Consider the following 18999-nt stretch of genomic DNA (forward strand, 5'->3'; position numbering starts at 1 on the left):
ACACACATACACACACAGACAGTCACGCTGCTTTCACTCCCCGCTCCTCCCCGCTCCCCGAAGCCTCTCCTCCTCCCGAAGCCTCTCATCCTCCCGAAGCCTCCCCTCCTCATTGGCTCACAGCCACACCACGTGACGCGTCAACGCTAGGAAACACCATTTTCTTGTGTCCCATAGCGGCTGACGCGCCACAGCGTGTAGTGCGCTGTGCCGCCAGGGGGGACCGGGACCGGCTCGGGAGGATTCCCCTGCTGGTGGGGTACTCGCGTGTGGCCGCCCGCGCCAACGAGCGCAGCGGGACCGAGGCCTAAGATTATACATTTGGGAAGCAAGAATAAACAGGTGGTGATATACAAATTAAATGGGGATAAATTCAGGGAATCCTTGATGGAGAAGGATTTAGGAGTGTTTGTTAACAGCAGGCTTAGAAATTGTGGTTAAAGTCATGCAGTTGCAGCAAAAGCAAATACGATCTTATTTTACATTAAACGGGAAATGGATGGAGGGGAAGTAAACATAATTATGCCCCTCTATAAAGTATTAGTACGACCACACCTTCACTATTGATTACAGGTTCAGGCATCCCTCCATAAAAAAAGCATTGTGGAACTATAAAAAGTGCAGAGAATAGCCACCAAATTAATAAAGGGGATGGATAATCTAATTTATGAGGAGAGGCTAGCTAAACTAGATTTATTTACATTAGAAATGAGGCATCTAAGAGGGTATATGATAACTATATACATAAATAGTGAACAAAGACAGGAAGAGTTCCAAAATTCGGTGCTCAGCAATGTTGAGACACAATAATACAATAATGTCTTGAGAAGTGTTAATCATGGGTCTGGGGAACAACCTTATCCAGCCACGTGAGTATCATGAGATCCAGTGTGCCTGTTTAATCTCCCTTGTGTAAGGACATGTGGCATATGAACTCCAATGATAAATTCAAAGGTGAATGAGCATAAAAGAATACCACTGTCCAATGTTGTCACCCTGGAGAATGGCACTAATTCCGTAATAAGAAATACGCTTCCAATCCTTAGTATAAAGAGAGGAGTACTCACATTTCAGAAGCGGTTGATCCGTCGGTGTGCATCACGCTTGATGTGCAGGACAGCAAGAAGATTCCACGAGGAAGAGAAGCGGAGCACAGCAAGAAGAATGGGGGCTACACACCAATTAGTATGAGGTTAAAAACAACTTTAATCCATGGTGAGCACCTTGGTAAAAAAGCAGGTCAAATCTCTAACGTGTTTCGGGCAGGAGCCCTTTGTCAAAGAGTGTTTTTAAAATGTGTGTAGCCCCCATTCTTCTTGCTGTGCTCCGCTTTTCTTCCTCATGGAATCTTCATGCTATATACATATATATATACCCCCCGTCTAGGATGTTATGCTACACTGAACTTTGACCATCCAAGCACTGTTAGGAGTTGAGTATATCCCTTACTCTGGTTCATATATATGCTACTGCAGTACATACCAGTTACTGTACTGGCATTTAATTTTCTATCAGATGTATGACCAGTCTCCTGCATGTTATTGTACTGTAGGTTTATGTTTGGGTTACTGAATTATTTTTCCTGCTCCTTTCTCCCCTGTTCATGTGAGCTACATTTGTAGCACTATGTTATAGAGGGGTTCATCACAGTACTTCATATATGTGTTTAGACATGTTCAGCGTGATTGTTGTGTCATGATTCTGTTTATCTGTGTCTCTTGACAATTTTCCTGATGGGCTTTCATCACACTTTTTTTTTACACAGTTTGGAGTTTAGGGCATTTGCCTTTATTGTTATCTCATATCATTTCCTCATTGTATGACTGGCCGGTTGTTAATCACTATGGGTACTTCTGTCCCCATGGTGGTTTTATAGATTGAGATTTTGTTTATTTTTCTCCCTATTTCTGTGTTTTATGAGCTAGACCCCTTTTTATTATTTTTTCCATTGACATTTCTTAGAGTCCAGTAGTTAGGGTTTCAGTCAGTTTTCCTGTTTTTTCTTTATATATTGATTCAATAAATTTATCATTATTTTGTATTAAATGTCTGAGTGCTTTTCGTGAGGTTTCTTTTTCTTCTTTTGTGTTCATATACATATATAAATACAACAAGCGACAGAGAAGCCCAATGCTACATCAAATATGACAAAAAAAACCACAGTAAAATACTTATATATTCTCTTGAAAAGGGTCAATTAGTTTAATCCTTTGGCCAAAGCATTGTAAGCCCGTGAGCCACAACAAGGCAGACCCTGTTCCCATGTCTTAATACTACCAGATACAATACTAATATAACTCTATTAGGATTAAAATTCTCATTTAGCTCTATTAGGAGGGAGATAGGCCAACATTGGATCTATATCCAGTAAAATGAAAAGAACCTGCTGACTTGGGAAGTGGGGGGGGGCGGGCTTAAAACCTGGGAAGGAGGAGCCACTAACCTCCAACAGCTGAGACAGCTGAAAATAAATTAACAAACAACACACAGAACCCCAGCAAGCTCTTTTTGGGAACCCCTGAGCCCCCACAAAATATATATGTATATGTGTCAAAAAGGAGAGCTATTGAGCGTGGCAAATGTATACAACAATCGACAGAGAAGCCCAATGCTACATCCAATATGACAAAAATACACAGTAAAATACTATATACAAATATGTTCAGGGACAATACAAGGAGCTTTCAAAAGAACTATTCATCCCAAGGGAAGTACAAAGGACACAGGGTCATACCTTAAGGTTGGAGGAAAGACGATTTCACCAGAAACAAATGAAAGGGTTCTTTACATTAAGGGCAATTAAAATGTGGAATTCACTACCCGTGGAGACTGTGATTTTAGAAAGGAAAGGTATACAGGGATATACCAAATAAGTAGGTAAACATGGAAAGGGTGTTAATTCAGGGAGAAATCTGATTGCCATTATTTGGAGTCAGAAAGGAATTTAATTTTCCCCTTATGAGAAAGCATTGGATGATGTTTCACTGGGGTTTTTTCTTAGTCTTCCTCTGGATCAAAATACTGTAAATACAAATATGGAATCTGTCGTCTAAATTTAGCATAGGTTGAACTTGATGGACATACCGTAAGTCTTTTTTCAACATTGTCTACAATGTACTTTAACTACCTGTATATAATCTATCTGCAAACAAATATCTGTGTTGTGACTCAAGAAGGATTATTCATTAAACTGCAATAGTGCCATGATCGGCACTATCACAGTTTAAAGCATAACCCCCAAATAGTCATCACAGACCTTTATTGGTGCCTAAACAATATTTTGGTATATTTTACAGTATCTGTCTCAATCTAATGAATTGAGCATGTAGAACTCAAATCTTTAAATTGGTACATCTTGTCACTTCCCAACTTTAAAAGAAGAAATCTGTGCTTTCTTTTTACATTCATTAGGGGGTCTTCTGAGCTGATCTGCAGCGTTCCAACATATGAGTACTGCTCAGATCCTAAGATACTGATGCTTATAACCACTGGAGAAGAATAATTGGGGTCAGCAGCCTCGCTTCAGCATCCAATGGAAAGCCTTGATGTCATCAGAAGAAGACATAGTGGCTTCTGGTGCAAGGAAACTCACTTTGGCAGTTTATAGAAAGCCTTGACATCATTATTTATTTATTTATAAAATATAAAACTCTGCAGCTACACACACACATACACAAACTGCAGCTACACACACACAAACACAAACTCTGCAGCTACACACACACACAAACTCTGCAGCTACACACACACACAAACTCTGCAGCTACACATACACACACACACAAGTTGCAGCTACACACAAACTCTGCATCTACACACACACACACACACAAACTCTGCCGCTACACACATGCACAAACTCTGCCACTACAGTAACACACTTATAAACAAACTGCAGCTACACACATACATACACTAAATGCAACTACACACAAACACAAACTCTGCAGCTACACACACACACAAACAAACTGCAGCTACACAAGCAAACAAACTCTGCATCTACACACAAACACAGACAGACACATAAACAAACACAAACTCTCCCTCCTCGTTGTGTCCTGCACAGAGCTCTCTGTAGGCAGTGAGGGGGAGGAGTCAGTGTCTAGATGCTACCTCTTGTCCAATCACCTCACCTGTCTCAGTGCTGCTCTAACAAGTGAAAGCTGATTGGCTGGAAATAAAAACTTGGCAGGGTGCCAAAAATTCCAGGCTCATTACTGAATGAATAATGCCCGGAATTTTGACTAATCAGAGAGCAGGCATTTCAACAATGTCCGGAATTTAACAGTTTAGCCTATAATTATTAATCCTAGGAGAAATGGGTATTACTGGCCAATAATGCCCTGGCTGGAAGAGATGAAGGCCTGAGGTGAAGCCCAGGGACTTTAACCCAGCCAGGGAATTATTGGCCAGTAATGCCCTGCTGAGGGAATTATTACTATAATAGGCTAAATGAAGGCTTATTTATTTTTATTTTTTACATTTTTCATAAAAAAGATAGACACTTTTGTAGTCATATTGATTCAGCATGATCGTCAACATTCTTTTGCTTTTACTGCATGTGTTTATTAAAATGAAATTCTACATACACACAGCCCCCCTCTATACACACACACTCTGCAGTCCCCACCCTCTATACACATACAAACACACATATTGTGCAACCCCCCTCTATATACACAAACACACTCTGCAGCCCCCCCTCTACACCCACAAAACACACTCTGCAGCTCTCGTCCACCCTCTACACTCACAAAACACACACACAACACACACAGCAGCCCCCCCCTCTAGATATGGTGACCAGATGTCCCGGTTTAGCCGGGACAGTCCCAGATTACTGCACATGTCCCGACAATTATTTTAAAATATTTGAAATGTCCCCGGTTTCCGATGCAGAGAAAAAGGGGGTGGGGCCTGGAGCATGAGCGGGCGGGGCCTGGAGCGTGAGGGGCCAGGATCGGCAGGAACAGAGCTAGAAAAATGGAGAGAGAAACATGCAGTTATAGCTACAGGGGGCGCCTGCATGGCTGCTACTCATAGAGCTGGTGCATGTGGGACTGTGTGTCTGTGTGTCCCTATGTGCGTGTGTGTGTGTGTGTGTGTTTGTGTGTTTCTGTGTGTGTGTCTCTGTGTGTTTGTGTGTGTGTGTGTCTCTCTTTGTGTGTGTGTGTGTGTGTGTTTGTGTGTCTGTGTGTGTGTGTGCGTGTGTGTGTGTTTGTGTGTCTGTGTGTGTGTGTGCGTGTCTCTATGTGTGTGTGTGTGTGTGTGTGTCTCTGTGTGTGTGTCTGTCTCTGTGTGTGTGTGTGTCTCTGTGTGTGTCGGTCTGTTTGTCTGTCTGTCTGTCTGTCTGTGTGTGTGTCTCTCTCTTTATGTGTGTGTCTCTGTGTGTGTGTGTGTCTCTCTCTCTCTCTCGCTGTGTGTGTGTGTGTCTGTGTGTCTCTGTGTGTGTCTCTCTGTGTGTGGGTCTGTCTCTGTGTGTGTGTCTCTGTGTGTGTGTGTATCTCTCTGTGGGTCTCTGTGTGTCTGTCTGTGTGTGTGTCGGTGTCTCAGTGGCTGTGTGAGTGTCTGTTCAGGTCTGTGTGTGCAGGTCAGTGGCTGTGTGAGTGTCTGTGCAGGTCTGTGTGTGCAGGTCTGTCTGTGCAGATCAGTGGCTGTGTGAGTGTCTGTGCAGGTCTGTGTGTGCAGGTCTGTCTGTGCAGGTCAGTGTGTGCAGGACAGTGGCTGTGTGTGTCTCTGTGTAGGTCAGTGGCCGTGTGAGTGTCTGCAGGTCTGTGTGTGCATGTCAGTGGCTGTGTGAGTAGGTCATGGGCAGTGTAAGTGTCTGTGCAGATCAGTGGCTGTGTGAGTCTCTGCACTGGTCAGTGTCTGTGTGTCTGTGTAGGTCAGAGAGAGAATGGAGGGGGGCGCGAGAATGGAGGGGAGAGAGAATGGTGGGGGGAGATAGAGAATAGAGGAGGGGAGTGAGAGAGAGAATGGAGGAGTGGAGGGAGAGAGCGAGAGAATGCGGGGTGGGGAGGGAAGGGAGAATGGGTGGGAAAGGGGAGGAAAAGGAGAGAATGGTGGATGGGAAGGGAGAGGGAGAATGGGGGGAGGAAAGGGAGGGAGAATGGGGGGAGGGAAGGGAGAGAGAATGGGGGGGAGGGAAGGGAGAGAGAGACTGGGTGCAGGTGAGAGAAAATGGTGTGGATGGTGAGAGAAAATGGGGGAGGGGAGGGATAGAGAGAATGGGGGAGACGGTAGAGAGAGAATGGGAAGAGGTAGAATGAATAATACAGCATCAATGGTGACACTATTAGATAAATATCATTATAATATTAATTTTTTAGTAATGTCACTTGTTGTATTAATACTTTTTTTATTTCCCGGTTTTTTATATTCAAAATCTGGTCACCCTACCTCTACACCCAGTGCAGCCCAAAGTAAACCCACAAAACTGCAGACACACACACACACCAAAACACACTCTGCAGCCCTCCACCCTTTACACCCACTGCAGCCCCCCTCTACATCCATAAAACACACTGCAGACACACATCAACAAAACAGCCTGCTGCCCCCTATACATCCACACACCAGCAGCCCCCCCCCTACACCCACTGCAGTCCCCCTATAAACCCACACACTGCAGACACACACACACAAAACACTCTGCACCTCTCCACCACCCACATATTATTATATTCAAATTCCAAATATTTATTTTGAGTGAACCTGCACCTTCTACATAGGAAAATGATTGAAACATTAGTTAACCTTTGACTGCTTATTGCTATTTTTATTTCAGATGCTAAGGAAGATAAGAGTTGAAACATTCATTATCGTCATTACCAAGCAGTTTATTTCGTTTGAAAGGTGTTAACCCTCCCGGGGTCAAAGTTTGCCAGTGACATGTTTAAGGGGTTACATACATGTAGCTGATTGATGCAAATCTGACACCTATAATTGTTGAAGTTGTTAGTCCAGACATTGTTTTTGTTGATGTTGTATATGTTGTAGTTGTTGTAGATGCCACGGAGTCCATGGTTCAATCCTGATAAATGATCTGTAGATTCCTACTGCATATTAGTGAAGGCAGTGAGGCCTGTGTGCTGCTTGTATTCTAAAACGTTGGCGGGCAGAGGTGTACTGAGTATCAACAGTGCTTGTGTTGTTTGGAAACTATAAAAAAAAAAATAAGAAAAGAACCGGAATGCAAACTTTCTGTTTTTTAAAAGTTTTGTTGAATTTGAAGGTAGGAATTTTATATGCACTATTAAAGCTACTGGTTAAACATGAACATTCAAAATATGTATTTCCCCCACAACCAGCATCCACACACTGTGATATTAAGTGTATCATTCATTTATTAGAGAAGAGAGGCGAACTGGCTGGCGCACAGCCAAAAGAGTGGCTCACCAATGCGTGGTTGAAGTATAATTCTTTATTGATCCATAAAAGCAAGCGGAGGTAGGTACCCTCCTACGCGTTTCGTGTACAACAGTACACTTTATCAAGTGTATACTTCAACCAAGTATACTTCAACCACGCATTGGTGACCCACTATTTTGGCTGTGCGCCAGTTCGCCTCTCTTCTCTACGCTTACCAGCATTTCTACTCGGCTGCACGCCACCCAGGACACTCAGATTGGGGCAATAAGTAAGTACTTTTGACTTTATTTCAACCACAATCCATTCAAGGGACCATCCCCATGAGGAATATATGGGGCTACACTTACAGTCTCATCTTCAGGGAACAATTGGCCCCACAGAGGATTTTGCATCTTCACTAACCTCACTAGCCCCAGTCTGTGAATTTATTTGTATTACATCAATCATATGGATCCAGCGCTGGAGCGCATTAATCACTAACTACTCTTCTGGATTATCATTCATTTATTAAATGAATAAGAATACTTGACCCGAAAAATGAGAAATGCAATGTGGATCTCCTTGTACAGCACAACAGCCACTTGCATAAATAGGAGGTATGTTTCACAATCCCTCAATTGTTTATCATCTCTCCTTTCTTTAGAGAACCTGTCTTTCCACCTTCTAATGTCTTAGAAAGATATATACATTATGGCACAATCACTGCTGTAGGGCAGGGATGCGTAAACCTTTGGAGCTGTGCTACACTGCCTCTTCCCCCCAGTGCCTGCGCCCCGCTTACCTTTTTTGCCGGCGTCATTTGACGCCACGTTGCCATGGCGACGGGCATCAAATGACGCCACGGGGTTATGTGATGTCACGTCACAAGGCCCCGTGGCGTCATTTGACGCCGCATTGCCATGGCGTCTCGTCACACCAAGCCTCTGAATCTCGGTAAGTTGAGTTGCAGAGGCATCGTGCGGTCCCTGGCATTTCATTTAAATGCCTTTGGGAAGAGCGCGGGGCCTCTGCAACCGCCGTGCCCCCGCGGGAAAAACTCGCGCCCCCCAGTTTGCGCACCCCTGCTGTAGGGAATGCAGAATTCATGCCATCCTTTTATTTTAACAGAGAAAATATATATTTTTGTATTTCTTTTGGCGCATAATTATTATCGTTTATTTGTAAAGCGCCAACATATTCCGTAGCGTGGCACAATGGGGTACAGAGGTTATGTATATTACAAAAAAACCTGTTACATACTGTACAAGTGAGGACCAACATGAACAAACAGATACAAGAGGTAATGAGAGCTCTGCTCCTGAGAGCTTACAATCTAGAGAGAATGAGGGACAATGTTGAAACAAGAAGGTAAAGGGGCTGCTCAATGTAAGATGGAGTGTATCTCAGGTTGGAATATGGCACAGCCTGACAGCTGATTCCATTAAGGTTTGGGGGTTGGGGGTGTTACAGTATATAAGGTGGAGATTGGTCCAGCCGCACAGCTGGTCCCAATGGGGTTGGAGGAGGTTGGATGTTAGAGGTATGCCAGATAGTTTTCCATGAAAAGGTGAGTTTTCAGAGACTCTTTAAATATTTTAAAGTTGGGGGAGAGTCTAATAGTAGGGGCAGCACAGGCAAAGTCTTGCAGGCAGGAGTGAGAGGAGGTAATAAGGAAGGAGGAAAGGCAGATATTGTGAGTAGAATGTAGGGGCTGTTTAGGTATGTATTTGGGGATGAGGGCTGAGATGTCAGGGGGGGGGGGGCATCGTTGTTGAGAACTTTGTAAGTCATTACTAGGGTTTTAAATGTAATTCTAGATGCTATGGGAAGCCAGTGTTGGGTTATGTATACTGGAGCAGCATAAGTGGAGCGGTGAGTGAGGTAACTGAGTGTGGCAGCAGCAGTAGTCGAGGAGGGACATAATGAGTGAGTGAATTAGGATTTTATCATGAGTGAGGAAATGATGTATATCAAAAGGTGGAGATGGTAGACCTCCATGAGAGACTGAATGTGAGGAATGAAGGAGAGATCAGAGTCAAAGATGACCCCTAGACAGCGGGCTTGAGGTGTTGATGACATTGGTTTTATTGAGTGAGTGAAAGTGTCAGTAGTGGTGGAAGAGGGAAAGCATATTAATTCTGTATGGACATGTTAAGCTTCAGGTAACCGTGAGACATCCAGGAGAAGAATGCAGAGAGACAAATGGGGACAGGAGAGAGGTAGAGGTCAGGTTAGGAGAGGTAAATGGGGGTGTCATTGCCATAAAAATGATACTGAAAGCCAAATTATTTTATTAATTCACCAAGAGAAGAGGTGTGAGAAGAGCAGAGGGCCAAGGACAGAACCTTGTGGGACTCCAACTGAGAGAGGAAGTGATGACGAAGAGACACCACAGAAGGAAACACTGAATGAGTGGTTGGAAAGTTAGGGCATTAGCCAGGAGAAGGTAGCGTCACTGAGTTCAATTGCGGAGAAGGTGGAGAATTTTGCGGAGAAGGTGGTGATCAAAAGTGTTGAAGACAGCAGAGAGATCCAGGAGAATTAGTAGGGAGAAGTGATTTAGCTGTGAGTAGGTCATTTTACACTTTCGTTAGTGCTGTTTCAGTGGAGTGTAGAGGATTGAAATCAGGTTGTAAAGCAGTGATTCCCAACCTTTTTTGTTTGGAGGAACCCTTGAAGTATTTCGAAAAATCTCGGGGAACCCCTAACTGGCTGACACATATTAGGCTGCGTTTATAGTGCTGGCAACATCGCGTCAAAACAAATGTATTGACGCCGTCGCGTGCGCTTATAGTTGGAGTGAAAGGATGGCGCGGCGGCTTTGTCGCGATCGCTGGAAGTCACTTCATTTTGATTTTTCTAGCAACCGCAGCCTTACTTCAGCGTCGCCGGCACTATAAGCGCGTCCTTCGGTTTATTTCACCCCTCATGAGCCACCTCTATTTCCCACCCTCCCATTTCTCTCTCCTCTGTCTCACCCACTCTTTTCCCCCTCCCGCATGTATTTATCTCCCCTGCATCTCACTCTTACTCCCTCTTTTCCTCACTCACTCCCCCCCCCTCCTCTCACTCGCTCCTGCCTTCCGTCAATTACCCCACTATCACTCAATCCCCCCCACAAAATACATACCAAAAAAAACCACCCCGGAATACTTAATAAAAATACCCTGCCACCGCCAATACATTTTTAAAAGACCCCCACCACCGCAATACATTTTTAAAAGACCCGCACCGCCTCAATACATTTTAAAAAGACCTCCACCGCCTCAATACATTTTTAAAAGACCCCCCCCCCCCCCCCCCAATACATATTTTTATTTTTTATTTTTAAATCATCAGGGTAAAATCATCATCATATCTCCCCCAGCACACCTCATATCACCCCCCCCCCCGCATCTCCCTCACATCACCCCCCCTGCATGTCCCTCACATCACCCCCCCCTTACATGTCCCTCACATCACCCCCCCTGCATGTCCCATCTCCCTCACATCACCCCCCTTCATGTCCCATCTCCCTCACATCACACCCCCTGCATGTCCCATCTCCCTCACATCACCCCCCCCCCCCTGCATGTCCCATCTTCCTCTCCTCAACCCCCCACCCCCCTGCATGTCCCATCTCCCTCACATCACTGTTGTAAAGAGTGAAGCAGGGAATTGGAGTAGAGAGAGTCAGGTGGTTGTATACAATTTGCTCAAGTAGCTTGGAGGCAAAGGGGACTGGCTGAGTCAAGTGAGGGTTTCTTTAGAATGGGCGTGAGGAGTGCATGTTTAAAAGAAAATGGAAATGTGCCAGAGGTAAGAGAGAGGTTAAAAAGGTGAGATAGGGTGGGGCTTAGTGGGTCAGAAAGGGTGTAAAGGAGCTGTAAGGGAATAGGATCAAGGGGACAGATTGTAGGGTGAGATGATGAGGAGCATAGAGACCTCATCCTCAGTCACGGGGAGGGGGGAGTAGAGAACAAGCGCAAAGCAATTTAAATCAAGTGATTAAGGTCCCTTGAAAAGGACAAAAGTGATAATAAATGTGAATCAATATTGATAATTTATACAAAAAACCTTGGGCAAGATGCAGCTCAGATCAAGATGTTTCCCAACATCCACAGGGTAAGATAGCAGCAAATATGAAGCACAAACTTAGATCAAGGTACATGTGAAAATACAAACAAAAGAAAAAACATCAGTCATGTTTGACAAAGTACCAACAGGTACGAAACGTATCAGAGCTGACTGCGGGGTGGTTGTACTTCCAATTAAGATTTTTTTTTTGAACGGCTACCTTTGTCTAGCTTCCTTAACAGCGTTTTTTGCAGTGCTCCGCTATTTTTTTCTTTATCTGAAATGAAGGCGGTTCAGCCCCTGTAGACCTCTGCTTCAATACTGTGTTATTAAAATAAAAACAGTGCGATCACCAGTAAGAGCTGTGCAGGGAGATGCAGCTCTCTCTCTCTGTGCAGCTATTAGACTGCAGGCAGATCGCAGAGACAGAACTTAGAAAAAGTCACAGCCAAAGACACTGCTGACTCGAGCGGTATGACATTTTCCTACCTCACGGTTTCTGACTTAAGATAACTCTTTCTGAATACCATGATAACATAAATGTCAGGCCGTGAGGTAGGTGATGCCAAAACGTTCGATATGGCAGTGATTTTATTGAAGCTACTAGAATGAGGCCCTACGAATCTTAATGGCTTCCTCTTCTTTTCCATTTCCTCCCCTACCTGTTTATTTAGCCACATTGGTTTAGACTTATTTCTTTTATATTTATTACCCAAGGGTATACTATATACACTGATAATTGTGCTTTTCTAACAATATTTTAAAGACTGTCAATTTATCTTCCACAATTCTCCCCGCTAAAAAATCATCCCAATTTATTCCTTGTAATTAGTCCTCAGTTTAGTAAAACCTGCCTTTCTAAAGTTTAAAGTCTTTGCTGAACCCAAGTAATATGGTTTATGATAATTTATTTCAAATGAGACCATGTTATGATCACTGTTACTCAAATGTTTCCGGACTTGAATATTTGTACAATGTACTTGTACATAGTTTGATATTACCAAATCCAGTAACGCCAATCTCCTGGTTGGTTCCTCAATAATGTGGGTCATGTAATTGTTAAACACCCCAAAAACCTGTTTCGTTTTGTTATAATACTAATCTCATTGCCCCAGTCTATGTCTGGATAATTAAAATCAGCTGCTTTAATTTTTTGCATCTTTAGCACCAGCCATTGGCAGAAATAGGTACAATACAGAAGGTACAGCTCAATTTAATAGGTACAGGACATAAACACAAGTACAGTACATGCTAAATAGGTACTGTTGTAGGGAATGCCCTAGTGCAATGATTTTCAACCGGGGTTCCGCGAGCACACCTCAGGGGTTCCGCGGCCGCCAGGGGGAGAGAGCCGTGACAACTCTCCCAGCTATCCTAGGACCGGCTGCGCGATGGCACCCCCACATAGCAGAGACCCCGGAGGGGGTGTGTTCAAGATCTTCACTCCTGAAACAGAGGTGTGTGTGTGTGTGTGTGTGTGTGTGTGTGTGTGTGTGTGTGTGTGTGTGTGTGTGTGTGTGTGTGTGTGTGTGTGTGTGTGTGTGTGTGTGTGTGTGTGTGTGTGTGTGTGTGTGTAAGTGGGAGTGTGTGTGAGAGGGTGTTTGTGAGTGTGTGCAAGTGGGAGTGTGTGTGTGTAAGTGGGAGAGCGTGTGCCCGAGCGTAATGGGGAGAGTGAAGGGGGAGAGACGGGGCGATGGGGGAGGGGGGGAGAGACGGGGCGATGGGGGAGGGGGGGAGAGATGGGGGAAACAGGGCGGAGTGATGGGGGGATGAAAGACAGGGGGCGAGGGTTGCGGTTCCCCAGAATTTCAAAATCAAATTCTTGGGTTCCCTAACCAAAAAAAGGTTGAAAACCACTGCTCTACTGTTATATTATGTAATGTGGGAAAATGTTGCACACCAATAATCAACAATAAATAAGAGATACCGGTGCTCTCTAACTCGATGAGGGAAGGCCCGCTGCAATCCAAGTACAGGATACACAAAAAGAGGCTCCACAGATTTAATAAATGCAATAATTTATTGAAGCTTTATTTGGCTTAAATAAATCATTGCATTCATAAAATCTGTTGAGCCTCTACGCTTCCTTTTTTTCTAGTGTTCTATTATGCATCTTCCAAAAACATATGCAAAAGTGTTTTATGTCAGATGACTGACGTTGGAACTGACAACAAATAATTAGTGCCTGCAAAAGATACTTTACATAAATGCTCAAATGACATTACTCAACTCTGAAGAAAGAAGTACTAGGTTTTTTTATTGTTTTGTGATGCAGAGGGGGTTCCTTAAACTAATCGGGGCACCAACGCATGAAAAATCCCATTGTGGCAAATAGGAGTTTCAATTCAACAGTGCTCTGATCGGCACTATTACAGTGTAAAGAATAACACTCTATCACAAAATAACAAACCTGTTTTTTTTGTATACAGTACATGGATTAAGCAGAGGTCACTTTACATGTACAGTATGCTCTGTATACAAACAATTGTGATACCTAATACCTGCTACTCATAATCATTAAGTCACACAGTAAAGTGCTTGAGAGTTTCAGGTGGCACACAGATTGGGGCTGCTATGTGTATCAATGTCTCCCACCTGCAAGAGTGGGGCAAAACAATAACAAAACCAACAAAATATTTGATCAATATTATGTATAGTTCACGATGGGATTTGTGCTGTTGATAAATCTGGTGCAGATTTTTTTCCCCACCACTTTTCTCTCAGTTTTGCAGCAAGGAGACTTTAAAACTTAACCCGCTGTGAATCTTTTTTAATGACAGAAATGAAGAGGAGGGTGTCACTTATCAAAGTTTCTTTGTAGACAGACTTGTACAGTATTTGGTACAATCAAAAGTTACATAAAAAAAATAATAGTTGTTATTACAAATGGGTAAAACCTTTGCATGAGTATTAAATGTGGGCAATTTTAGACTTTTCCAGTAGTTAACAAATATATTGAACTTTACCGAAAACTATCAACCACAGAGCACAATTTACCCCAATTTTTGTGGGGGACAAGGATCTTCAGCAAATTGAAGCAAATGGGCAAGTGTCACTTCTATTTGCATATGTAGAAAATCAAAAAGTACTGTATACACGTGCACCTGTTAATCGACAAGTTGCTTGAACGTTTCCCTGCAAATGACATCTTGGTAACTTCTGCAAAGTGACACCTCTCTACAGCACTTCTAATGGGGGTTTCCTTGTACCCCACTTGTTCCTCGTTGGAATCATTTTCAGAAATAAGCTTTGCTCTATGTTGAGTAATGTGAGTGGTGCTTTTAATATTTCTGCTGCAAAACAGATGCGAAAATAGCACGAGATTTACAAGCTTTGTGATGCATTTTGTTGGATACCTCTGTTGCTATGTTTGCATTTATTCAGCAACAGGAACATGTTAATAAAAAGCCCCTCAACTTTTAAGGGGTCATGCATCCAAACAATTTTTTTCCTTCGAATTTTCCCACAAAAACACATTAGCTGTGTTTAATTTGATGCTTTTCTATAACACATCTGGAGTCGAATTGCAATAATCATATATTGTCCCACGATGGGCACATTGGGAAAGGAATGCCACTAGGCTTCTCGCTTACCTTGCATGACAGCTAGTAAGCTGTACATACACAAATACCCGATTGGATTGTTGCAGCGCTGCAGAAAACGTGGTGTACAACTGCCCCACCCACATGGTCCCTCCTCGAACTTCTGCTCCCCATCCGGCTGAGGGTGGTCTTTTGGGGTCTTTTCTGCAGATGAGTGCTGGAGCTCAGCACTGTCCTTATTAAATGATTTAAAACCTTCTTCGCCGCCAGAGGTGAAGCTGGGGTTATCAATCCCGTCGTGCATGGTGACACGCAAAGCCTAATGTCAGGAGATCTGAACAGCTGGAAATGTCAGTGCAGCGGCAGCAAACTCCCTCTGATGGTTTATCTCTGCAGGCTTCAGATGCCTCGCTCTTTGGCAAGTGAAATAAGACTAAGTGCTCTCCGTAAGACTATTGTATCACAGGAAGGTGTGGTAACATAATTTAATAGGCTGTACTTTGGGGTTAACTCACCTTAGTGACAGACCACACCCCTGCCTCCTCCCTCCATGTTGTACCTAGGAATATTGATCACATGACTAGTGTGAGACAACGCCTACTGTACTGTAGCTACATTTCTGTACTCGCACTGTACACCCAAACTACAACACCTGTGTTATCCCTTAGGCTGCGCTTATAGTGCTGCCGATGGCGACAACGATACGATGGGTGACGTCGCCGTCGCTTCGCCGGTCGGCCGCATCGCGGGATTCCCGCAATTTGATTTGTTCAAATTTTGCCGGCAGCGGGTTTTCGCGACCGCAACGTCGCTCCGTCGCTTGTCGCCGTCACACGGCGGCGGCAATGCGTTTGTTTTCGGACGAATTCGCATCGCCGTCGCCGGCACTATAAGCAAGGGCTTAGGCTGCGACCCCGCTGTCGTTGACCGCGCTCATGCTTAAGAGCGGTGAGGTCACCAGCTCTCCAAGCATGAGCGCCGGGTGTCCTGTCTATTTTGCAAGTGGGGGCATTGGGGGCATGTTGAACGCGCTTCAAACTCTCTTTTCTTTTGTCTCCTGAAGCACCAAGCATGGGAGAGCGTGCGTGCCCGCACCGCGTGAGCAGGGACGGGACAATTTAAATTGCAGAAACTAAACTCGGCAAGCGCCGCGCACTCAGCGCTAGCGTGGACGCAGCCTTACACCTCTCTGCCTTCAGCGTGACCAGGAAGAGCTGCACTGGGATCTCGCCAATGTCATATGCTGATAAGCAGAAGCATCAAAACGTCCAGTAATAATTGTCAGATAGTTAGTTATTCGCTATTATTTACTTCTCCATAGGCACTGTCTGCTATGGTCATTTGTATTCATGCACACGCTCAACGTTCCGGTGTCAAGTTCTCTGTAACGCCCGTGTTGCCTCATGTATGTCAGAATCTCTGTGTGGTTTTGTATCACCAGCGCAAGATCTAAAGTACTTCCTTGTCTTGCAAGCTGCATTATGCAAAAGCAGGGAGTTTATTACAAAACTACAATAGTTTAATGAAAACTCAGTTAAATATAAATACTTAATTGGGTTTAATTGTACGGTAAGTTAACGGGTGGATGACAGGTATATATTCTTATGGGAGTTCTATTGCACAACTGACATGCAAATGTTTTACTCATTAACATGTAACATCCCTACCCCCCCACCCCCCTGCTGCAGAAGATAGGGTGTACACATATTCAGTCTCTTTACACTGCGGACAGGGTTTCTACCTGCTTCAGCAAAGCTCAGTCAGTTTTTACCTTTTATCTCAGGGCTTCTCTGGTGGATCCAGGCCAAGGCTTGTAGTGAGGAGTAGAATAATTAGAGAAGGGCGCCAGGAACTTTTAACTGGATGCATGCTTTATTGAGCATTTGTCAACAGCATAAACAGGATGGGTTTTCAGTATCTCTCTCATGCAGCAGTTCCCCCTTCCATGCAGAGAGGGGGGGACAAAGGGCACTGGCGTCTCGGGCCCCATGTGTCAGGGGGCCCCGGCCGCACGGGCCCCTTGCGCGGCAGGGCACCAGTTCGCCAGTTAATGGGAAAAAAAACTCTGTGCCGGGTCTCCCTATTGGCAGCGCCGGAAATCAGCAGCTGGGTAAGCTTCCGGCGCGCCAGCGAGAGAAGGAGGTCTGGCGCATGCGGGAGCAGCCTCGTGGAACAGGTGTGCGCTACTACCTAACTTTTACAGCTGCAGAGTTGTGCGCTGTTTTCTTTTGTTTCCATCCCCTCGTGGAACAGGTGCTTGCCGCCGGGCCCCTGCAGCATCGAAAAGTACCGTCACCCTCTCCCCGTTGCCGCCGATGAGCGGGCCCCCGCAGTGCCGCCAGGGTGCTCCCGCAGCAGTCACCACCATGGCGCTCCCCTCCCCACCCCCCAGCACCGCTAGTCGCCGCGCTGGGCCTCCGCAGTGCCGCCAGGCTGCCCCCGCAACACTGCCACCACCGTGGCGCCCACCCCCCAGCGCCGCCGGGCCTGCGCAGTGCCGCCAGGGTGCTACCGCCCCCCCCAGCACCGCCATCCCCCGCGGCCGGCCCCCCTCCCGTAGTACCACCGGCCCTGCCCCCCGCAGAACCGCCCCCCCCCCTGCTGCAACGGGCTCCGCCGCCCCCCGCCCTGTACCGCCAGTCACTGCCCCCCCCTAACAACTACCCTCTGCAGACCCTGGCACATTGCCCCCCCAGCCACCAGGCCTGACCTGAGACCATCCCCCAGGTAAGTCTGATTTTTATATTTTTGGGGGGGGGTTGGGGTATTTTTTATATGTATTGGGGGGGTTGGGGTATTTTTTATATGTATTGGGGGGGTTGGGGTATTTTTTATATGTATTGGGGGGGTCGGGGTGTTTTATATATGTATTGGGGGTCGGGGTGTTTTATATATGTATTGGGGGGGTTGGGGTGTTTTATATATGTATTGGGGGGTCGGGGTGTTTTATATATGTATTGGGGGGGGTCGGGGTGTTTTATATATGTATTGGGGGTCGGGGTGTTTTATATATGTATTGGGGGGGTCGGAGTATTGTATATATGTATTGGGGGGCTGGGGTATTTTTTTTATACGTATTGGGGGGTGTTGGGTAGGGTGACCAGATTTTCAAAATGAAAAACCGGAACACATTAAAAAATTATTTATACATTTATACATTATTTATAAATTTTTACATCACATGACACACCCCGTTGCCATGACAACGAGACACTGACGTTAGGCGGTGACATGTTGCCATGACAATGTGGCATCACGTGATGCCTCGGCGCCATAATGCGTCCCGTTGTCATGTCAACTTGATGCCCCGTGACGTCAGGGAGCGGCTCGTTGTTATGGCAATGTGCATTACGTGACGTCGCGCGGCCATGTTAACGGAATTTGGAGGGGAGGATACAGCCAAAGGCAAGATAAATAAATATATAATAAATAGATCTAAAAAAATGTTATCTCCACACAGAGCCACTGACCCACACACCCACTGACACACAGAGCCACTGACCCACAGAGCCACTGACCCACACACCCACTGATCCACACCCACTGACCCACACAGAGCCACTGACCCACAGAGCCACTGACCCACAGAGTCACTGACCTACACACAGAGCCAATGATCCACACACCCACACACGGAGCCACTGACCCACACACCCACACACAGAGCCACTGACCCACACACACAGAGCCACTGACCCATAACACCCACACACACTGAGCCACTGACCCACACACACAGAGCCACTGACCCCCACACACACACAGAGCCACTGATCCCCACACACACACACAGAGCCACTGACCCACACACACACACACACACAGAGCCATTGACCCCCACACACACAGAGAGCCAATGACCCATACACACAGAGCCACTGACACACACACAGAGCCACTGACACACACACACAGAGCCACTGACACACACACACACAGAGCCACTGACACACACAGAGCCACTGACACACACACACACACACACACACACACACACAGAGCCAGTGACAGACACACACACACACAAACAGAGCCAGTGAAAGACACA

The 18999-nt window shown here is 45.4% G+C and overlaps 1 protein-coding gene across 1 annotated transcript in view; it reads right to left on the minus strand.

The window, feature by feature from the left end:
- The window catches only part of SLCO4C1 (solute carrier organic anion transporter family member 4C1), a 67724-nt gene extending 52290 nt beyond the window's left edge, over window positions 1-15434 (minus strand). The window contains exon 1 of the mRNA XM_075593549.1: window positions 15003-15434. Coding sequence (XP_075449664.1) covers window positions 15003-15255 — 253 coding nt within the window. The 5' untranslated portion in view covers window positions 15256-15434. The remainder of the gene's footprint in view (window positions 1-15002) is intronic.
- Between the last annotated feature and the right edge of the window lie 3565 nt (window positions 15435-18999).

This window comes from Ascaphus truei, chromosome 1 (assembly GCF_040206685.1).
Source record: "Ascaphus truei isolate aAscTru1 chromosome 1, aAscTru1.hap1, whole genome shotgun sequence".
NCBI lineage: Eukaryota > Metazoa > Chordata > Amphibia > Anura > Ascaphidae > Ascaphus > Ascaphus truei.